The sequence below is a fragment of the Lepidochelys kempii genome, chromosome 7, assembly GCF_965140285.1.
Source record: "Lepidochelys kempii isolate rLepKem1 chromosome 7, rLepKem1.hap1, whole genome shotgun sequence".
Lineage (NCBI taxonomy): Eukaryota > Metazoa > Chordata > Testudines > Cheloniidae > Lepidochelys > Lepidochelys kempii.
This window is the reverse complement of record NC_136386.1, coordinates 60,932,371-60,956,055: the sequence shown is the minus strand read 5'-3', so window position 1 is coordinate 60,956,055 and position 23,685 is coordinate 60,932,371. Positions and strand designations below refer to the sequence as shown.

The 23,685-nt window shown below is 48.2% G+C and overlaps 1 protein-coding gene across 2 annotated transcripts in view; it reads right to left on the bottom strand.

Moving 5' to 3' along the window:
* Window positions 1-23,685, bottom strand: part of ADAM8 (ADAM metallopeptidase domain 8) — a 99,867-nt gene that overhangs the window by 8,595 nt on the left and 67,587 nt on the right. For both annotated transcript variants that reach the window (XM_073353122.1, XM_073353123.1), the window contains exons 14-20: window positions 21,983-22,178; window positions 21,136-21,235; window positions 8,601-8,784; window positions 8,296-8,373; window positions 6,813-6,897; window positions 6,446-6,560; window positions 2,544-2,733 (exon numbers count right to left, since the gene is read on the bottom strand). In XM_073353122.1, the coding sequence (XP_073209223.1) occupies window positions 2,544-2,733; window positions 6,446-6,560; window positions 6,813-6,897; window positions 8,296-8,373; window positions 8,601-8,784; window positions 21,136-21,235; window positions 21,983-22,178 (948 nt within the window). The remainder of the gene's footprint in view (window positions 1-2,543; window positions 2,734-6,445; window positions 6,561-6,812; window positions 6,898-8,295; window positions 8,374-8,600; window positions 8,785-21,135; window positions 21,236-21,982; window positions 22,179-23,685) is intronic.

Genomic DNA, 23,685 nt, shown 5'->3' with positions numbered 1-23,685 from the left:
TCTCATCAACCAGTGTGTTTACCCCTCTCCCTGCGAAAAGCGTGACTGGAACCCAAAGCGAACCCAACAGACAGTGTCCTACCTCAAATGGGGAGATCCCCCCCGCACCCCAGCCCAGCTCAGTCTGCCCCAAACGGAGGAACATCCGCCCCATCCTGCCATGGCCCAGCCCAACCCACCCCAAGTGAACATATGCCCACCCCATCCCATCCCGCCATGGCCCAGCACACCCCTTCCTGTGTGAAGGAATGCCCACTTCATCCTGGCATGACCCAACCCAGTCCGAGTAGAGAGACACCCGCTCCATCTTGCCATGACCCAGCCCAACCCGTCCAGAGTGGAGAGATGGCCATCCCATTCCAGCCCACCCCAAGTGAAAAGATGCCCACCCCATCCTAGTCTGCCCAGAATGGACAGACGCACCCCATCCCACTATCGTCCAGCTCAACTCACCCTAAGTGGAGAGACACCCAGTCCAGCTCAGCCCAGCCTGAGTGGAGAGACGCCTACCCAATCCCACATGGTGCGGCCCAGCCCGCCTTGAGTGATGTTGGGGGCTGACCCAGCATACCCAGCTACTCAGGCCAACGAGCTGCCAGCCCAGAGCAGAGCAGAGTCCATCTAACCCTAATGGACAATCCAGGAATGCCCTGTCATTAGGGTTGGCAGCAGGCAGATGTCTTGCAGGCTCCAGCACCAGTCGTGAGCAACACACAGCCACACTGGGGACACCGGGGTTTGTTGTGACACAAGCGAGAGCCAATAAACACTGCCCAGGTTCAAACCCGTCTGGAAGGTGATTTCTTGCTGGGAGAATTGGAGGAGGCAGTCCTGACACATGCGGCCAAAATGCCCTGCCCGATCCAGCCAAGAGAATAGCCCTACAGACTGGTAGCCATGGTAATCAGCCTTTGGGGCAGAGCATGTTCGGCATATGGAGCTCTCCTTGGAGTTCAGGTGCAGGGTGCTTTGGGGGTCCCTGCCCAGAGTGATGGGAACAGTTAGCGAGGGGATCTGCCCTTCCACTCCCCCAGGAGGCACCAAAGGAAATTTAGTTCATGCAGCTCACCCCTTACCACTTAGTTAATGAACCTCCCCAACTAATGCAGCACCCAGCCAGCCCCTCAGCCATTTCTGCCTGCTGAACTCCCAGTTCATGCCTGCCAGCCCACACAAGCCATGTCCCCCACATCACGTGGATCGTCATCCCAACCTGACTCCAGACACTGCCAAGGCTGCAACCCCATCACCCATACCTATCTCCAGCACCGCCACCATACCCCGCTGCAGCTTCCCTGCCCAGGACTCCTGTTCTGCCCCAGCCCTCTCAGATGGCAGGCACAGAGGAGAGGTGCCCCGGGAGCAGAGAGCATCACTGTCAGCTTTGTGCAGATTCATATTTTGCAAAGTATTTGCAAATATGCAAATTAGCTCATTAAACTACTTTCAAATTTGCAAACAATGAGTGTCTAATCAGAAGTGTCATTGCGAAGGGCAATCCACCAGAGGGCAGGGCCAAACATGGAACTGCACCAAGCTCAGCAGGTGGGTACTAAAGGGAACAGCCATGGGGGGAGGAACTAGAAGCAGAAGAGGTAACCCCGGGACAACTGGGGGGTAATGAGGGTGCTAAAGGAAGCTAGGAGTAGGGGTGCTGGTTGAATGGGGGGCTCTCAGGTCAAACAGCCAACTGCAGTTTCCTTCCTTTTACTGGCCTCCTGCCTATCACACATGACGGACCAGGCCGGGAGGGTGGGAAGGCCCTCTCTGGCACCTACCTCATCGGTGTGGGGTCTATATGCCCCATCATAGTCCACCCCTTCCGAGGGTAGATACATTCCTCAAATCCAGTTCTGCCCCGGTTGGAGCTCACCCAGCCCCAGGCTCACCCACTCAGCATGTGCTATGGGGCCTCTCCTGGTGGAAAGTCCTCTTTCTTCCCCACATTTTAACCTGGAGCAAACTAACTGGGGAAATGGGAGCATCTTGGGGAAGCTCAGACACAGCCTGGGCTATAGGGAGATAATACGGCCAAGCTGCGGGACCATCCCCCCAGCTCAAAGAACTGTATCAATCCTTGGCATCCAGCTCCATTGTGGGGCTCTTACAGCACCCAGTTGCCTAGCAATAGCAGAAAGCACCAACTGGAGAAGCCGAGGCGCAGAGGGCCAAGCCTGCATCCCTTAGCCTACCCCTGTGCTCAGATTCACACCATTCTGGGTTTGTTCTCCCCTCCAGCTCTGCAGGAACAGGCTCCTAACCACGTAACTTGTATGACAGTGCTGCCTTGGTGTGTAACGGGGGCCTTGTGCTGCCTGTGTGGGCGTGGAAATGCAATTCCCACCACTCCAGCAGAGGGCTCTTGGGAAGGACAGTGACGGTCCACTGAAGAGGTTACAAAGGGGTGATAGGAAGCAGCCTGACTCCCCTCTCTACAGCATCATTGCAGGGACACAGTGGCCAGGAGCCCAGAATTCCCCAGTAAAAATCCCCAGCCACGAGAGCTGCCCTCCTGCTCCCCAGGCTGCTTGGGCCACACATACCTCGGGCGGCGGCCTGCTGGGAGTCATGGGCACGTACACAGACCTGGGGCTCTTCAGATCTGAGGTTGTGGCGATCAGATTTGGGCTGCTGATGTCACAACTCTGAAGCTCATGCCTCACGTTCCTAGTATTGCTTCCCTCTTGAAACAAGGGGTTGGAGAGCCCATTGGTGGTGGTGGTCACAATCCTCCTGAAACACACACACAAAAGAGCCACAGCCATATTTTCCCTCTGGTTTGATTTCACCCAAAGGCCCCCAATTTTGAGGTCTGCTGAACACCTCAATGGCTCTTTGGCAGTGAGGCACAGAACAGCCCAGGATTCACCAGGGTCCTGCTGCCACCTTGCCCTAAAAACGCCACAGATGAAGGAGAATAATACACTTTTCAACACTACTCATGGAAAACCATATATCATAGAAAAGATCAGACCTTAAAAGACGGATGTTTATCAAGGACCTCAAAATGTGTCCCAAGGGACTGGAAAGCATAACCAGCCCTGTGTCATCACAGATCATGATGACATCACCATTACATGCTGATTACTGGGCACATTGGGGTTCATTTTCTTCTTTTTTCAGTTTTTAAAAACAAGCCCAGCATTTTAAATCACTTTATTGCAAAAATAACTGAAGCCCACGACAGTTCGTGGACCTGGGTGCTCTTCCTGTTTCTGCCTGAAGTGACTTTGTACCAGCTCAACTCCTCAATTACCTGAGATGTAGAGCTAACAGGTCTGCCAGTCTGTCTATCCCATACTCATCACCTTGGAATCCAGAGACTGTGTATTCTCCAATTTTGGAATGTGGGTAACACATTCTGTAACTCCTCTGAACACGGGTTCTTACTTCTAAAGGGTGTAGTGACCATTTTAATTTTACCAATTAAATGATAGTTTAATTTAACATTATTTTTCAAAGAGCCGCTGCAAGTAGTGAATTACCTTTCCTAGCTGCAGCACTGGAATGACTTAGTTTTGGGAGGGCGGTGAGGGTGGGGGGGAGGGCTGTGTTAATTTCTGATGATTTTTTAAATTTCTTTTTAAAAAAGGGGAAATGGGAAAATTAAAATGGATTCTGCTCCAACCCCATCTTGGTCTCTGACTCATCCTGTGCTGCACACAGTCACACAGCTCAGTCACCGGCAGGAGAGATTCATTCATTTATCCTGCACGCAGCTCCTAAATGATTCTTTGGGCAGAGATCAATAGGGAAGTTCCAACACCATTGACAAATTTTCCAGGTTATGAGGGAATGGTCTCATGCAGCTGTCAAAAAGTCACATATATATCAGGTGAGGCATTTCCAGTACAAAAAGAGAAGTATTAATGCTACTGTACAAGGCACTGGTAAGCCCTCATCTGGAATCCTGTGTATAGTTCGGGTCAGCCATGTTTGAGACAGACGAATCCACACTGGAACTGGTGCAGAGAAGAGCTAATAGGATGATCAGGGAACAAAGGGCCTATTTTATGAGAGGAGATTACAAGAACGTGGCTTGTTGAGCCTAGCAAAATGCAGGCTGAGAGACTCTGACTGCTCTCTACAAATCCATCAGGGTAAACACCAGGGAGAAGGAAGAGCTACTGAAGCTAAAGGACAGTGTGGGCACAAGTAAAAAAAAGAGATAAACTGGCCATGAACAAATTGTGGCTGGAAATGAGAAGAAAGTTTCTAACCATCAGAGGGTGAGGTTCAGGAACAGCCTCCCAACAGGAGCAGTGGGGGCAAGAAACTGAACTTGTTTGAGAATGGAGCTGGATAAGTTTCTGAAGCGGATGAGATGCTGGAGTTACCTGTGATACCAGGGACTGAACACTATGCCCCAGGGGGCCCCTTCCAACCTTGTGTCCTATATTCTTATATCCCACAGGTTTTGCATGAAACAGCCCCATCAGTTGTATGAACACGCTTAGCTGCTCTGTCCCAAATCTGGATGCAGAGTGCTCCCAGGAAGAGGGCACAAAGGGGCTTGTATGTTGCCATGCAGGGTATGACAGGGTATGTCTCGATTGCTTCCTCATGCCTGACTGGGGAAAAGCCCAAGAGGGTGTGTGCTTGGGACTGCAGTAAGCTCATCCGCACGGCTGAGTGTCCAGCTGTGAATCACAGGAGCAAACCCAGCCCTGTGCTGCTCACTCGCACTGTCAGTCCTCTCCCTTTCTGGCACATCCTGGCTCTGCCACCTCACAATCTGTAAGTGCTGTGAGCAATAGCAGCGGCGAAGGTGTGGTTGTGCCTTGGGGCGCTGAGAGGCCAGCTGAGAATCCCAAGTGCTTGGCAGACACTCCAGGCATCGAGCTACTGCTTTTATAACAATGGCTACTAACTGCCAATCCCCTGAAGCCCACAGAACCTCCGCCTGCGGATTGTAACCCGATGCCCAGAGGCGCCAGACAGGATCGGGGCCCCACTATGCAGACACTCTACAGTGCACGTGGTCCCAGCCCCAGGAGCCTGTGATGAGGGGACAGGGAGAGGGAGAGGGACACCCTCACAGTCTGTTACACACACACTGGGATATTACTGCTCCTTCAGGTTTACTTCTCATTCCAGTTGTATCTAACTCCCCATTGGCCTGCCCCTCCCAAGAAGCCCTAAAACCCCCAGACGATGTCCAGGCTGGGACCAGAACCCAAGGGCGGGGGCGGGGAGGCCTGCGATTCTAAGCCCTCCTCGTAGTCATGTAGCAACTTCCCACAAATGGCCTTTGAGCTGGGGCTTCTCAGCTCTGGGGCAGGAAGGAGGGTGAGCATTGGCCCACCTCTTTCTGGTTCAACACGAAGAGGGGCTTTCACCCTCAGAGAAGCTACTGCACCCTCCCACTGCTTCAGGTCAGGGGTGTCACACTTGGCCCAGGCATCGCTCAGGGCACATTGGTGAGAAAATGCAGTTGTGAGTGAACGAGAGCAGCAGAGAACAGAGAGCAGCTCTTTGGCCCTGTGCCCAGCCCCTCCCCAGAACCCTCAATATTCCCCTCCTGCCTAGAGAGGACACTGGCAGGGCCCTGTCAGCACCAGGACCTGCAGCTCCTTGTTTGGTGAGAGCACAGGGACAGGGTCTCATGGCACTGCAGGGAGAGTCCAAACAACTGGGCCCTGCAGGGGGTTGGGAACCATACCACGCTCTCCAGGGGGTGCTCACTTAGCAGGGAGGCCCATCAGAAACTCCTGCTGTCAAACAAGAGTGGACAGGACCTGCACCCACCCCGCTCCTCCAGGGTCCTCCTGAGCAGGCTGGTCAGTGACCAAACACCCACCAGCAGGCAGCAGATGAAGGCAGTGGGGATGTAGGAAGGAAGAGCCCAGAGGGGCTGGCCCAGCGAGGTCTCCAGAGGGTGGGTGAAGGGGTAGTATTTCAGGGATTCAGGGAATACAGCTTCCCACACCTGTCACTGATCAGAACCCAGAGCAGAACCGAAGCAAAGGCTTCGTGAACAACAGCAGCTCCCATGTGATGGCCAGACAGTGGCTCCTCTTGGCACAGGGCTGGGCTTGTCAGTGCAGGTCACAATAACAAAAACCACCGGGACAAATTGACCCGCTTGTCAGCAGCCTCGGCTGAAGGGCTAGGGTTGGATAGGCTATGGGGGAATGAACTCTTCTCTCCCACAGGCCGTAGGGGAGGTGCACAGGGGAAAGCGTGGGGACACTTGCCTGTCAGCACAGGACTCAGACAAGCACCTGGATATCTGGAGCCAAGCACAAGTACTAACGGCCAGTGGACTGGTGTGGAGAGAGTCAACCAACCGTATCGATTCAGTCTGTCCATCCAGCTGTCCAATCAGCCTGTCGCTTGCTCCTTACCATGGAATCTGGCTATTGTGTATCCCAGCAAATCAGAGGAGCTGCCTGCCATGGGGACTGAGCTCTGTGGGAGCACAGTACAGCAGCGGGAGTCTTACCCTTTCTGGAAGTATTTCTTCCCGTTGCCTTTGTAGAACACAAAGCCTCCAATGGTCAGTATGGCTACCAGCACCACCACTGTCAGCACGGCTGCCACAACCATGTTGCTTCCACCTGTCGAGAGCCAGAGAGAGGGATCAGGGAGGGATTCAGTTTGGGGAATTCAGTCACCTATCCCAGCCCAGCCCCTGGTGGGCAGGGCCAGACTGTCCAGTGCTTTGGCCAATCTAAGCAGCTCCTGAAAGGAGTGTGTTACACAGCCTATCAGATGTCACCATCAGGACATTGCTACTGCCTGCAGCCCAGCTTTTTCCTCCAGCAGGTCCACCCCAAACCCTGCCCTCCTGGCCCTAGTGAGCACTGTACCTGATGCAATCTCCGAAAGCTTCCGCTCGCAGTAGGGCGCAGCCCAGCCGGGCTCACAGTGGCATTCCCGCTTGTGATTGCAGATCTGAAATCCAATCCGGCAGAGTTAGGGACCAGGCAGCAACTCTGACCGTGCTTTACAATGGGAGGGTTTGGGCTCAATCCTGCAGCCTCTACCCAGGTCACACTCCCATCGGTTTTAGCAGCAGTTTGGCTTTACTGAGTAGGCATGCAGGATTGGGCGCCTTGTAACTGCTGCATATTTGCTCTGGCCTCAGGATCAGGACCGGTGAATTATACTGACAGGAGAAGCCCTGTTCTCCTGAAGCAGGGTATGAGTAACTCGTGCTGGCATCACCCAGGACTCAGCCCAGACAGTGCCTGTCTGTCTGACATGCAACAGCATGTGATGCTGCTGTGCCCCGTTTGTCGCACTCAGCACCAGCGTCTGGAACAGTCCAGCCACCCCATCTCAGCACCTGTGAGCAGCTCACAGATGTCCCACCGGGGCAGGGCCTTCCACAATCACAGCTGCTGGAGGAGAGGAAGTTCTGCTGAACTCATTGGCAGACAATGTTCCCTCCCAACTTGGGCCAAATTGCTCCCTGAACCAAAGTGCCCAGCAAAAGGCAGGGCACAAGGCCATTGGAATGTGGCCTGATCTGTTCCTTCAAGGTGGACTTGCTGAGAAAACCAAAGTGCTGCGGGAGCTCTCTCAGGGACAAGGACCCTGTTACCACACAGTGACCACACAGCTCAGCCATGGGTGGTCTGTGACCATGTGCTTTGAGGGAGGCAAGTCTTTGATGGCGCGACATGAAAAGAGACATCGTGAGTAGCGCAGACAGACATAGCAAATGGACCCTGTGGGTCTTGGGAACATGACAGGTCGCTGGCTGAAAGGCTGCATTTACCAGCAGATCACAGGAGGAGACATCAGCACCGAGGTACTGCAGACTAAGCATGGGACGTGCAGTGCTACAGGACAGGGAGAGCTGCTCTGAGATCAAAAAGAAAAGGAGTACTTGTGGCACCTTAGAGACTAACCAATTTATTGGAGCATAAGCTTTCGTGAGCTACAGCTCACTTCATCGGATGCATACTGTGGAAAGTGTAGAAGATCTTAGATCAGACACAGAATGGGGTGTGGATGGATAGAGAGGAAGGTCTGTGAAGCACCAAGAACCCATGTGAGATGGTCCCAGGGGTCCATCAGTGCATGGCAGAGGCACACAGCACATTCATGTCTGCTGTGTGCACTCACAGAAAACATGGGGTGTCTGAGCGAAGACCTGTCAGGAACAATGCTTAGCATCTTTCACCCACACACCTCCCAGCACTCTACAATATAATCAGTGCTCCGATGTTACAGCTGGGGGATCTGAGGGACAGTCGGTCCTGTACAGTCAGAGGACTCCCAGGGGATCGTGGCCACACCAGCACCTCTGTGTGATGCCATGCCCTTTGCATGGCCTGAACCTACCCCGTGACCGTTGCACTTTGCAGAGCAGTTTTTGGCACCGTAAATCAGGAGGTCCTGGCAGCGCCCGGCATAGCAGACCTGGAATGAGAAGGCACAATGCTTTCAGTACAGTATATACGGCACCTTGCCATCACCCATCCTGCACTCACAGCAACTCAGCAGCTATGTTACCTCCCTGCTCCTGACCTTCCCCTCCTCTCCAGCAGATCCCATGGAAAACCCATCCTTCCCCAGCACCCGCAAAGCCAAGCACACGTCACCAGCGCAGCAGACAAGAATAGCAGCAGCCTGTGCAGGGTGCTCACCATTTCCTCCCCACACTTGGTGCCTGTTGGCACTAGCGCAAGATTCGCCACCACATCAGTTTCTTCCTTGTCAGTGACAGCTGCTTTGCAGGTCACCCCCCCGAGAGACAGGGAGTAGACGCCACCCCCTCCAATGGGGGTCCTGTTCCCACTCAGGCAATGCAGCGTGCCACACTTAATGTCTCTGCGGGAAAAGTAAACGTCAGGAATGAGCGTGCTGGGTCTCATCTCGCCTTAGCATTGGCATGGCCTCAAAGCCTCGCACCCTACAGCCTGTGCCAATGTGGGACAACTCCTCTGCCTCTTGCCTGGAGGGTGGTCTCAGTGCTAGCAAAAGGTCCTGGCTCAGCAGCCCTTGCCGATGTCTGGGCCCAGCATAGCACCCTCCCACACCTAGGGGCCCCAGCTATGACCTGCAAGAAACCATCTCTAGGGGGAGAGGGGAGCTCAGCATCTGACCAGTTGTGAGGGCAGGGGTGTGAGCAGGCCCAGCTCAGGAGCTCCTGGACAGAGACCACCAATTCCTGTGGCACACACCACCAAAGAGCCGCCTGACAGTTCAGGTCAGCACTGGTGCATCGCACTTGGGCTGGCTCCTTAGTAGTGAAGGGCTCCCTCCCTCTCTCCTTCTGGACCCCACACACTTAGCCAGGCTCCATGGCCATATGCTGGGAGCCAGCGGGGCAGCTCCAAGCTGTGCAGCCTGCACTACCCTGCCAGGATCCTAGCAGGAATTACGGTAAAATGTCCATGTCAGAGACCAGCAGGGGCCCTCAGTAACATCGCTGCCTGAAGCCTGAGCTCTGTGGGGATATCAAAGTAATCTGCCTCCATTGACCCCTGAAACAGACTAACCTTCTCCTCCCAAAAAAAGAGCAGAGAGTTGCAGAGAATGGATTCTTCAAAAAAATCTGAACATTTACACAGATACCTCGCTAAGAAGGGTGTTTCCAGCTTGCAGCATGGAGAGAAATCTCAGACTCCAAGTGAATACTTGGCAGCCATGCCAGGGCTCGGAAAAAACAAATGGCCACCAAACTGGACATTCTGGAGATGATCTCTTGAGTTTGAGGCCATGAGAGAGGACCAAGAGTCTAGCAGCAAAGAAGGAAGTTACGGATTTGGAAGAGCAAGTCACTGTGCTAGAGACTGGCCTCAGAGAGACAGAGCTGCAGAGCCGCATGGCACAGATGGAGCAAAGAGAGAAAGATGCAGCTTAAACTGCATGATTCAGAAAACAGAAAGAGAAGGAACACAAGAATTAAGGGACTACCTGAAAACACTGAAGGAGGAAATCCAATCTGGCATGTAAAAACGGTGGTTGAGGAATTGTTAAATTTGAGCTCTCTGAGAGAGGTGACAGTGGAGAGAGCGCATAGAGTGCTGCTCCCCCACAGCTAAGCCTTTTAATAGACCCAGAGACCTAACTGTGAAATTTCATGGTTATCAGCAAAAAAATTTAATTATGAAAAAAGCCAGAGAACGTTCAGAACTCATACTCAAAGGCTACAAGCTGCAGTTTTCCACAATCTCTCTACCCTAACTTAAAAAAATAGGAGGTGGGGGAAATTACATCAGCACTCAGAAGGGCAGAAATCCACAACAACTGGGGATTCCCAGTCAGACTCTCTTTCAGCTTCAAAAATCAGCATTATTTAGGCTATGTCTACACTACAGACGTTACAGCGGCAGGGCACTGCAGGCAGGCAGTAACATGAAGTGGGAGGGCAAGGAAGAAGAGAAGAGTGGCTAATCCTACAAGAAGAGGAGAAGGATCAGTGGAGATAACCAAAGTTTGGAGTCCCAGGAGGATACAGGATGACTCACAGAAGATTGCCAGGGACGACAAGAGGAAGGCCAGAAAATCACACCAACACCAGCAAGAGGCAGGTTTATGTGATTGGTGACTCCCTACTGAGAAGAATGGACAGGCCTGTCACCAGAGCTGATCCGGAGAACAGAAGGGTGTGCTGTCTGCCGGGAGCTAAGATACGGGTTGTGGACCTGAGGCTGAAGAGTATCCTAATGGGAGCAGGAAAGAATCCACTGATTGTCCTTCATGTGGGAACAAATGATAGGGCTAGATTCTTGTTGGAAAGCATCAAGGCAGACTACGCCAGGCTGGGGAAGATGCTTAAAGAAATAGAGGCTCAGATGACCTTCAGTATGATTGTACCTGCCCCTAGACGAGGAGAGTGAAGGCAAGACAAGATTATGATGATCAACAGATGGTTCAGGCCGTGGTGGCATAAGGAGGGCTTTGGGGTGTTCAACCACTGGGAGGCATTCACAGACAGAAGACTGTTCTCATGGGATGGACTCCACCTAAGTAGGGAGGGAACTAGACTTCTGGGATGGGGGTTGGCACAACCAATTAAAAGAGCTTTAAACTAGGAATTTGGGGAGATGGTTGGGAGATGCTCATGTAATCTCCACGCCTGATTCTAATACTGACTGGGAGGAAAATACAGAAAGTGAGAATGCAGCAATGGAGAAAGGAACGGTAGCGGCTATGAGAACGGACAAAAAGAGGAAAGAGTGCCAATACCAATGACACTAACTGTCGGATAGGCGATACTGGAAGTAACCTGACTGTACCTAATCAGGTGACGAATCTGGGCTAAGCCAAGCAGAAACAACTAGGATGTTTGTACACCAATGCAAGGAGCGCACTTTAGTACGTTTTTCCTGGGTGTAAAATGGAAGAACTAGCTCTACTGGTGCAGGAAATGAAACCAGATATTATAGGGGTAACAGGAACGTGGTGGAACAGTCATCATGACAGGAACACAGGTGTCGAAGAGTGTGTGCTGTTCAGGAAAGACCGGAATAAAGGTAAAGATGGGAGCATAGCAATATAGTATATTAATGACAAGGTAGACTGTAAAGAAATTAGAAGTGAGAGAATGGATAGAACAGAGTCTGTTTGGATCAAAATCACTTTGGGGAAGAAAGCTACCTCTGAGATAGTGCTTGGGGTGTACTACAAACACCCAGGGTCTGATCTGGGTATGGAGAGAGACCTGTTTAATGTTTTTAATGAAATAAATACTACAGGGAATTGTGTGATTATGGGAGACTTTAATTTCCCAGATATAGATTGGAGAACAAATGCAATTGATAATGGTAGGGCTCAGATTTTCCTGGAGGTGATAGCCGACAGATTTCTTCAACAAATAGACACTGAACCAACGAAAAAGATGATGCCATTTTAGATTGGTTATTGGTGAATAGTTAGGACCTCATAGAGGAAATGGTTGTAGGTTGCAACCTTGGTTCAAGTGATTATGAGTTAATTCAGTTAAAACTAGATGGAAGGATAAACAAAAACAGACCTGCAACGAGGGTCCTTGATTTCAAAAGGGCAAACTTTAAAAAATAAAGGGAATTAGCTAGAGAAGTGGACTTGACTGAAGAACTCAAGGATCTGAACGTAGAGGAGGCTTGGAATTACTTTAAGACAAAGTTGTGGAAGCTATCTGAAGCCTGAATCCCAAGCAAGGGCAAAAAAATTTTAGGGAAGGGTTGCAGACCATGCTGGATGAGCAAGCATCTCAAACAGGTGATTAAGAGAAAGATGAAAGCCTCCAAGGAATAGAAGATGGGATGGGTCAGCAAAGTAAGCCATCTCTCGGAGGTCAGACAGTGTGGGGAAAAAGAGTTCTGCCAAAAGCCAATCAGAGTTGTACCTTGCAAAGAGAATTAAAACCAATAGTAAAAGGTTCTTTAGCAATATAAATAAGAAAACATGGAAAGAAGAAGTGGGACCACTAAGCACTGCGACGAGCAATAAATACTGGGGTAGAGATGAAAGATAACCTAGGCATGTCCCAACACCTAAACAAATATTTTGCCTCAGTTTCTAATAAGGGTAATAAGAAGCTTAAGGACAGTAGCAGGGTAGCTAATGTAATGAGGGTATGGAAGTAGAAATTACCACATCCGAAGGGGAAGTCAAACTCAAATAGCTTAATAGGACCAAATTGGTGGACCTAACCAAAAGAAGGCTGAGGGGAGATATGATTGCTCTCTATAAATACATCAGAGGGATAAATACCAGGGAGGGAGAGGAATTATTGGAGTTAAGTGCCAATGTGGACACAAGAACAAATGGATATAAACTGGCCATCAACAAGTTTAGGCTTGAAATTAGGCAAAGGTTTCCAACCATCAGAGTGAAGTTCTGGAACAGCCTTCCAAGGGGAGCAGTGGGGACAAAAAACCTAACTGGCTTCAAGACTCAGCTTGATACATTTATGGAGGGGGTGGTATGATGGGACGGCCTACAATGGCACGTAGCCGATCTGTGACTGCCAGCAGCAAATATCTCCAACAGCCAGTGATGGGACACTAGAGGGGAAGAGCTCTGAATTACTACAGAGAATTTTTCCCAGGTGTCTGGCTGGTGGGTCTTGACAAAATGCTCAGGATCCAAGTAATTGCCATATCTGGGGTCAAAAAGGAATGTTTCTCCAAGTCAGACTGGCAGAGACTTTGTGTGGGAGGCGTGAGGCGGGGGGAGGGTTGCCTTCCTCTGCAGCATGGGGCACGTCTCACTTGCAGGTTTAAACTAGCGTAAATGGTGAATTCACTGTAACTGGAAGTCTTTAAATCATGATTTGAGGATTTCAGTAACTCAGCGAGAGGTTATGGGTCTATGTGCAGGAGGTCAGACTAGATGATCATGATGGTCCCTTCTGGCCTTAAAGCCTATGAGGAGGGAGCAAATTATGAACATGGAAGGTTATTGGTTTCCACAGACATTTTTTGCTTCAGCTAAAGAAAAGAAGAGAGGAGTGGGCATGATATTTGTTAAACATGTACCTTTTTAGATTAAAGATCAATTTCAGGATAAAGAGGGATAGATTATCTTATTGAAGGACACAATTGCTGGGTTATTAATAACAGTGGCTCAGTGTATGCTCCCAAGCAAAACAAAAAAACCTTCTTTAAGGACTTCTTTAAAATACAGCAATGCTTTGGGGAAGGGGAAATTATACTTGGAGGAGACTTCAGTTGCACATTGATTCTTATTGGGACAGGTGGGATAAAAAAGCCAAGGTGGATAGGGACGAAGGTGCAGCATTGACGTCTCTGTGCCTACAATTGAATCTCTCAGTTTGCTGGAGAGAATGGCACCCAGGGTACGGAATTACATATTTCATTCACACCCTCATCAGTTGTGTACTAGAATAGATTTAATGTTAATCTCTAAATTCTTAATAAAGCAGACAAGAACTGCAGAAATTGGCACCATTACATGGTCAGATTGTGCACCATTGAAAATAATACTTGATGGCTGGGATGGTCCCCAAAAATCACTTTTTGGGAAAATGAACTGCTTACTTCTCCAGGACAAAGGTCAAGTTGCAGCCATTGTTCAATACTTTCAAATAAATATACTGACAATATATAAAAAAAAAAGAGGTCTTCTCTGGGAGGCAAGTGAAGCAATATTTAGGGGCCAGTTAGTAAGCAGAATCTTTCAACTGAAAAAAGAAAGAGCTCAAGAAAAAATAAAACTAGAACAGGAGATACCAAGTTTAAAAGCCATTCATAAAAATGTAGGTTAAAAAAAAGCATATGCACAACTAACTAATATGAAAGGGAAATTCAGTATGTTGATAACAGATGCCACTGAAAATGCTCTTCGGTATTCAACGCAGATGTTTTATGAAAAAAGGGAATAAATGTGATAAACTCTGGGCTCAAAAGCTTAAACAGATTAAAGATCAAATATTATTCCATCAATTAAAAACAATCAGTAAAGGATAATTACACACCCTAAAGAAATATGTGCTACTTTTGCCACTTACTATAAAAACCTCTATACGTCAGATACTCCAAATTCTGAAGTTACTGAAAAATATCTGGAAGTTTCAGACTTGCCAAATATAAATAAAATTGATAAAGAAACTTTAGATAAAGAAATAACAGAAGAAGAAGAAATTTTAGATGCAGTAGCAAATATCAAAAGTGGTAAAACTCTAAAACCTTAGTGGCTTCCCAGCTGAATTTTACAAAGTATTTAAGGAGGTATTAGTGGGTCCCTGGAGTGGTACTTTTAATGTTATTCTGTTAGGGAAGGAACTTCAACAACCTATGGAAGAAATGGAGGTTACTTATTGTAACTGGGAGTTCTTTTGAGATCTGTGGTCTCTATCTATATTCCACACATGGGTATGCATGTGTGCCATGTGCCTGAGTCCAGAAATTCTTACAAGCAGTGTCTGTTGGCCCACACATACACCACAGATCTCCTCATACTCCCTACAGAGGATAGAAGAGACAATGCGGGTCAAACTTGTCCAGTTCCTCTTCTTATTGCAATCCCACATGATCCAAAGCAGAGGGGATGGAGGGCAGGCAGTGGAATTCATATGGGGACCACACATCTCAAAGAACTTGCAGTTAAGTAAGTAAAGCCCACTTCTTCAAGAGATGGTCCCTATGTATCTTCCACCGATGGGTGACTGGCAAGCAGTGCTGAGACTAGAGGTGGGTGTGAGGAAGCTTGTAGTAAATATGCTTGCAGCACTGCAGGTTCCACTGCTGCATCCACAGCAGAGGCATGAACTAAAGTGCCATGTGTCGCGAACATGTGGACAGAACTATAGAGGCTTCCCTGCAGGTGTCTTGTGACATAGGGATGCCCTGGAGGCAGCCTGCACTCTCATGGAGTGAACTGTGGATCTGGAGGGAGGGATTTTTGCTACCCTGTAGCACTGTAGGATGCGTCCTGAAACCCACTTAGAAATGTTCTGGGACGATGTAGCTTGTCCATGTGATCTTTCTGCAATGGTGATAGAACGTCTCAGTGATTTTCTAATAGGTTTGGTCCATTGCAAGTAGAAGTAAGTGAACAGTTTGATTGATGTGGAACTCAGAATCCACCTGAAGGAGAAACTTAGGGTGTAGGTGAAGAGGGACCTTTTTCTTGTGAAAAAAGAGTCCACCAGGACGGCTCTGAGTTCACCAACCCTCTTGGCTGAAGAGACAGCCACAAAAATGCTACCGTCATGGACAGGTGGGGGCATGGAACATGTCACCATGGGTTCGAAAGGAGGACTGGTGAGTCTTGACAGGACAAGATTAAGGCCCCATTGAGGTGTTGGTTTAACCACTGGTGGGAAGGTCCTGATTAGGTCTTTCATAAACCATACTATAGTTGGGTGAGTAAGATGTAACGTCCCTCCACCGGAGGGAGGAATGCACTAATCACTGCTAGGTGCTCTTGCAGCGAATAAAGGGAGAGACCCGAGGTCTTCAAAGACAGGAGATTAATCTAAAATGACCAGGATACTTGCAGTGGCTGGAGAATGTTGGTGTAGTTGTGCCCAGGCCAAGAAATGTCTCCATTTAGCCAGGTAGCAGGTTCTAGTAGAACCTTCCCTACTTTGGTTAAGGATAATTTGAACAGGGGCCAAACATGAGCGTTGTGTCTGATGCCCATCCAAACACCAGGGCGTGAGGTGGCAAGACCTTGGGTTGGGATGCTGGATTTTCCCCGTCCTGAGCTAGGAGGTCTGGGAGTGGGCAGATCCTAATTAGGGGGCAGACAGGATTCATCAGAAGTGTCTGGGTGCTAAGAGAATACTGTTGGCTTCATTGTGACATATCCTCTCTACAACCGTGGAAGCAAAGGAATGGGAGGAAAGGCATATCTGAGGTTGTTTGTCCATCGCCCTGGGAGCCATTACCCATGGCTCTTGCGGAGCAATATAGGGAAAGTTTCCTGTTCGTTTGGGATAAAAAGAGGTCCCATTGTGGTGTTCCCCATTGTGTAAATATCTCGTTTAGGACTGTGTCGTAGATCTCCCACTCGTGGTCTGCCAAGAAGTCTCTGCTTAGTCTGCCTTCAAGGGAGTTGTGGATATCCAGAAGGGTAAGCAGCCTGTATCATAATACAGTTCCTGATGCATCAGTTCCATAGTCTGATGGCTTCCAGGCAGAGGGGATCAGATGTTGGCCCTCCCTTATTATGCAGACCACAGTGGTGATATAGTCTGACATTATCTGTATATGGAGTGAGTGTATGAGCTGGAGGAAGGCCTCGCATGTAAGGCAGACTGCCCTCAGTTCCAGAATGTTGATGTGTAGTCTGGCCTCTTTTGAAGTCCCGGTGCCCTGAGCAATGTCGTTGTCCAAGTGAGCACCCCCCACAGGAGGGAGGCATCCATCACAATGGTGGCTCTGTGGGTGGGAGAGCGGAAGGGAACTCCCACCATAATCTTTTCTGGGTTCGACCACCAGGCGATGGAGGAGATAACTCTGGTGGGAATGGGCTCCTTGTCCAGTCGACAGAATGAGTGGAGTCAGGTTTGCACGCACCGCAAGTGGAACCTGGTGAATGGTGTCGAGTAGGTGCATGGGGCCATGAGGCCTAACAGTGAAAGGCACCTGTGCACTTTAGTTCCTGGTCTGCAGGTAATGCGTGAAATAAGGGTGCTCATGATATGAAATCTGACTGAGGGGGAGGAACGCTCTCGTGGAAACCATGTATAAAATTGCCCCTATAAGGTTTATCAACATTGTGGGTGACAAAACGGACTATTCTCTAGTTAAGTGAATGCCTAGATCTGATGGAAGCTGTTGAGGAACCTTGTTACTGACTTGATCTCCTGATGTGAGCAGCTTACCAGGAGCCAATCATCCAGGTATGGCAATATCATATAGCCCTAGCTTCTCATCTGGGCTGCTACCACAGAGAAAACCTTTCAAAATACTCCAGGTGTCCTTGCTTGCCCAAAAGGAGAGGATTTGAAACTAGAAGTGTTCCTGGCCGATCATAAACCTGTGTGAGGAGTGAATGTCCACATGGAAATATACGTCCTTCATGTCAAGAGTTGTGGATCACATCCCCTCCTGAAGGCAGGGGATTACTGCCGCCAATGGAATCATCTGGAATTTCAGCTTTCAAATAAAGATGTTGAGTTGCCAAAGGTCTAGGAAAGGTTTTAAGAAATACGATGAGTAGAAGAGGAGACTGAGACTGTTGATAAGGGAGAAACATATCATCTGGTGTTATGTAAGAGTCCATATGCCCTGGTGTCCGAGAAGTTCTAGGAGTCCATGGCAGCAGGGCAGTCCTTGGATGAATGAGGTGGTACTGACAATGGGTCTGGACCAGCGCTTGTGGATGGAGCCGTTGAACATTGGTCCTTACACTTCAGTACCCAGATGATCAATGGAACTTTTCAACTGCTTTGCCCTCCAATCTGGGGGTCTTTAGCAGAGCCAGTCCCTCAGGTTCCATGCATGAAGTTTCCATGGGAGTGCCCTTTTCCCTCATGGTTAGCCCTAGAAGAAGAGTCTTTGGGCTTAAGTGGTGGAGGTTCTGCTCCTAGGCATATGCTTGGAGGGAACTGCCTGTTAGTTGAGGCCTCTGTACAGCACATGTGCAGGCCAACGGACACGGCTTGGAAGAATTTCCAGACTCAGGTAGGCATGTATACCCACCTATGGAATACACATAGGGACCATCACTCAAAGAAGCTATTGTTGTTCTACCGTGAAGCTGGAAAAGACCCTACCATATGTAGTTCTTATAGGCCCATATCACTACTGCATCATGACAGATTTTAGCAAAAATACTAGCTAGCCGATTGCAGTCCATGCTCTTGGTGAATATAAGCTCACATCAAACTGGGTTAATTAAGGATAGACAATTTCAAACAATATTCAAAGACTCCTTGGAATCATCCATAATGCTAGAGCAAAGAAAGATCCATTTATTTTGTTATCATTTGATGCAGAGAAAGCCTTTGGTAGAATAGAGTGGAACTTTCTGTTTCAAGTCCTGTCCTATGTGGACATTGGTTCCCAGTTCCTTAAAATGTTCTTCACACCAGCCCAAAAGCAGGTGTGTGAGTTAATGGATTTAAATCTCCATTTGAATTATGCAGAGGAACTAGGCAGAGATGTCCATCGTCTCCTTTTTGCCCTGGCCATGGAGCCTTTTGCACAGAGAATAAGGAATAATGAATATATCACAGCAATAAAACTTGCAGGAACACATCCAAAAATAGCTTTATTTGCAGATGATGTAATACTATATTTATCTAAGTGAAATATTTCCCTAAAATTAATATATAAGGAAATCCAGGACTTTGGGAAAGCATCTGGATTTACAGTAAATTATGCCAAATCTGAACTGCCAGACTTAAATTTGCCAGACTTAAGAAGTCATTCCCCCAGAAAACATTTGCGTACAAATGGGCAACAAATTCTGTAAGATACCCAAGAACAGTCACAGTGGATCAGACCAATGGTCCATTTAGTCCAGTAGTCTTCAGAGGCAATGAACAGAACTGGGCAATTTTGACTGATCCATCCTCTGTTGTCCAATCCCAGCTTCCGGCAGTCGGAGGTTTAGGGGCACCCGGAGCATCTTGGAATTTGTATCTTAAGCAACCTAGACAGGGTTTACGATTTAAATATCAAACCACTACTTCAGCAAATGAAAAAAGATCTGGAGTGCTAGGGCTAATATGCAATTTCTTGATTGGGAAGAACAGCCAAAGTCAAAATGAACATTTTCCAAGGGTATTTTACTTGTTTCAAAATCTTCCTGGTAATCAAACCAGATAAAACTCTAGCAGGAATACAGAGGATGTTGTTAGAATTTATATGGACTAAGAAAAGACCAAGTGTGAGTCCAGATACTTTGTATTGACCCATTAACCAGGGTGGACTAGCTGTTCCAAATATTCTATCCAACCAGACAGCTCAAAGCAGTAGTTGACTGGGGGCTCTAAACCAGCCAGTAGTTGACTCTAAACCAGCCAAACACTGGGTCTTTACTGAACAAGAAAATTGTGGCAATGTAAGCTCTTCTAGACTACCATGGACTAATAAAAAAAAAAATCACACGCTCCAGAAATCTGTACACATTCTTTATTGTAAGCTATGGGTTTGGGATGGAACTAGAGATTAAATAAATCACGTTACCTCACCAGTGACACCCATTGCAAACAATACAAATCTTAACCCAAATCACGAACCAGAGAGCTTAAAGACTTGAAAAGCCATAGAATACGCACAGTTGGCCAGTTATTCAGCAAAGAAACTTTTCTAACTTATTTAGAGATCAAAACTAACTTTAACTGGACCATTCTCCTCTCCCAAGTACTAGTACTTTCAAGTTATGCATTAAGTTTTTTGACTTTCTAGAAAAGCAGTTTTATACAGAAAGCTAACTTTAATAAAAGAAATGGGGTCTACTCAATTAGGAAACAAACAAGTATAATTAATTTATTGATTGACATCTCTGCAGATAGCTTTCCTAACAAAAAAATGCCCATATATGACATGGTAGGAAAAGGACATGGATAGATGAATTACCACAGACGAATGGGCTTTTATCTGGAAAACAGGACCAGTAAACCTCAGTCTGTAGCACAATAAAAGAAAATGTATTTAAGATACTGTTTCAACTTAAACAGGTTATGCTATATACATAGAAAGAAAGAGAAGGAGAGAGTGAGAGAGATTGAATGGGGATAAATGGTGGCGAAATTGTGGTGAAAGAAGAGATTTTATGCATATATAGTGGACATGTTCAGTCACTGAACAGTACTGGGATGAAATTCGTAACCAGATATCACCAACTGTTGGATATTTATTATCAAATGATCCCAAGCTGCTGGGCTACTGATAGCCTAACCACAGAAGAACGGTTCAAAAAACATGGGAGGTTGTTATGGAAAAATTAACACATCAGTTACATACCCAACAAAATAGGTAGGGGACAAATAGTTACTTAGATACCTAGTTACCATTTATTCACTATTCAGACAAAGTACCTTCGTCTGCAAAAGAACCAGCACACCTGTCCACTTGTTTTTGTTTGTTTGTTTATTTAACATTTGGTAGACAGGCCTGGTCTGTTAAATGTGTGTAATCAGAGAATTCACTACATTTAATAAAATCACCAGAAATGATATGTCATTAGTAGTGTAAAGGTGCTCAGTGTAACATGGTAAAACCCTGCTAAATAGAGAGATTCAATAATTATATAACTGAATAGTGTTTCTCTAAACACTGCTGTAATGATTACTATATTGTCTCTGATATTTACATAGCTGGAATTTGTAAACCTGTCAAAACTTCCTAGATAAAGACATGGCTTAAAATAAAAAAAAGTTCCCTGTCCCTGAAAGCGAAGGACTGGAGCATGGCCCCTCACACAATGGCCGGGAACTGCAGCTTGGGGACACCACCTCCTCCCTATAGAGATCTCCTCCGCTGGGACCAGCTCACAATGACTCTGCCTTGTCCCCATAGAGATCCCCTCCCGCACTGGACCAGCTCACAGTGACTCCGCCCCCTCCCCATAGAGATCCCCTGCCCGATGGGACTAGTTCACAATGATTCCACCTTCGCCCCACAGAGATCCCCTCCCCCTCAGGACTGGCTCACAGTGACAACGCCACCTCCCAGTGAAGATTCCCTCCCACTCCGGATCAGTTCACAATGACTCCACTCCCATGCACAGACTCACACACCCTTGGCACTGGGTGCTTCAGTTCCTTACTTTGGGCTGCAGGGCCTTTTCCCGTTCTCTGTCAAGCAATGCAGGTAGTCCTTCTGGCGGCCATTGTACTCAAAGCAGATATCAGGGGCCACCTGGGCCTCTGCAGGGACACAGAGAAGAGCTGACGCTGGAGTTTCACAAAGGCAAGCTAAGCTGAGCCTGTGTGAGCAGCACCACACCTCATGGGGTGACACCTCTGCCCACCTTTCCCCCAATACCAGGCACATCGAAAACTTCCCCCACCACCCTCTTCCTTTGGCAGGTGACTCTGGGGCTCCACAGTTCCCTGCACCCCACTGGGCACCTTACAACCCACAATCACCCTTCCGCCAGGAACTAGTGATAAAACAATGCCTGTCCCTGGCGCCTTCCATCCCAGATCTCAAAGCTCTTCATAAACATTCAGGCCAATACTTCCAGGAGCAGCCATAGCATCCAGGAGCCTCTGATCTTGGGTGTCTGACTTAAGGAACTTTGAAGCCCTCAAACTTAGTGGCCAGGGCAGCTGATTTGGCAACACCAATCCCTCCTGTCCTACACACAGTGAAGTGGGGAAACTGATTCACAGAGAGGCCAAGGCCAAGCTAGTCAGGCTTCCTAAACTAGTGGCCTAAAGTTCAGAGTGCAAGCCACTGCCCTTGACTTTGTTGGATTACAGCAACTAGCCTGCCAAGTGCCATGCGCACTGCTGGGATGGGTGGGTGTATGTCCCATGAGAGCATTGAGGGAGACTTGGGCTCCCAGTCTATGTCCTCAGCCTCAGCAATGGATACACACAGCACTGCATTGGCGTGAGCTCGCCCTGTGAGCATGGAGCTGAAGGAGCACATGCAAAGAGCCACGTTACCTGCACCCCAGAGCGTGCGGCAGTGCTCACTGTGCGAGGGGCACACCCCGTTGTAACAGTAGCCATTCCCATACTGGCATGGCACACCATTCTCTTGGAAGACATCCTCCGGGCACTCTGCTGAGAGGCCAGTGCAGTGCTCGGGCAGATCACAGCTGTTCTTACGGGCACGGCACAACACACCAGCAGCCTTCACCTTAGCAAACACAAACACAATCCCCAAGGAATGGGGGGGGGGGGGTGTCAGCGAGTGCCCATCAGTCAGGCTGCACCCTAGCCTTACACATTCCCTGGTTGGCTTGCTGATCTGGCAGAGTGGGAGGGGCTGATCCTGGTCCCACTGAAGTCAAAGCCAGTTGGAGCTCTGGTATAGACTTCAGTATAGGGTCTTAGTCAGGGAACTACCTGGGGTTGGAGTATGACTTTGGGGAGTTGTGCTAAGCCCTACCCTGCAGTCTTCAACATCAAGTGGTCATGGGTGAATACTGCTTGGACCAGGAAAGTGAAAACACATCCTTAGCATGTGAGCTGGCCCTGAAAACATTCAACCACTTGTAATGTGACCCTTCCTCAGGGACTCACACCCAACCTGTTCGCCTTAACAATTTGTACAATGTTATCTGGAAGCAACTGAGTTCAACTACCTTTTTTTAACCACAGAGTCACAGCTGTTAAGGCCAGAAAGGACCATTATGATCATCTAGTGTGACCTCCTGAACAACAGGAATGGCCACCGGTGATTCCTGTTTCAGAACCATATCTCGTGGTTCAGCGAGAGGATGTCTCACACTAGGACATTCTGTACTGATTTAAAGACTACAAATGATGGAGAATCTACCACTTTCCTACATCAGCTGTTCCCATGGCTAATTACCCTCCCTGTTAAAAAAATAAGCTTTATTTCTAGTCTGAATTTGTCTTTAGCTTCAGCTTCCAGTCATTGGATCTCATTCTGTCTTTGTCTGCTAAACTAAAGATCCCTCTGTAAAAGTCTTCTCCCCATGTAGGTACTAATAGACTGGGATCAATTCATCTCTTAACCTTTTCTTGGGTAAATTAAATAAATTGAGCTTCCTAAGTCTTTCTTTGGCAGGTAGGTTTTCCAGAACTCAATCATTGTTGTGGCTCTTTTCTGAACCCTTTCAATTCCCTTTCTGAAGTATGGACACTAAAACTGGACGCATTAATGCCATATGCAGAGATAACATCATCTCCTTGCTATTGCTCAATATTCCCCTGCTTATACAGCCAAGGATCACATTCACCCCCTTAGGGTATATCTACACAGTAGGTGTGATTTCCAGCTCAGGTAGACATATGCATGCTAGCTCTGCTCAAGCTAGTGAGCTAAAAACAGAACTGTGGTTATGGCAGCATAGGTGGTGGCTCAGGCTAGAAGCCAGAGTATGTACCCATGGGGTCAGATGGGATTGTACTCTGGTGGCTAGCCAGAGCTACTGCCTGGTCACACAGCTATTTTTAGCACACAAGCTCATCTATCCACTTGGGCTGGGAATTACACCTCACAACTGCTGTGCAGACATACCCCTAGGTACAGCATCCCACTGACAGCTCATGTTCAGCTGCTTCCTATCATGACTCTAAGTCCCTTTTTAAGCCCTTGCTTTCCAAAAAGCAGCCCCCCAGCCTGTAAGTGTAGCCTACATTCAGTTACTCAGTTTTTAATCCATTTAATTAGGGCT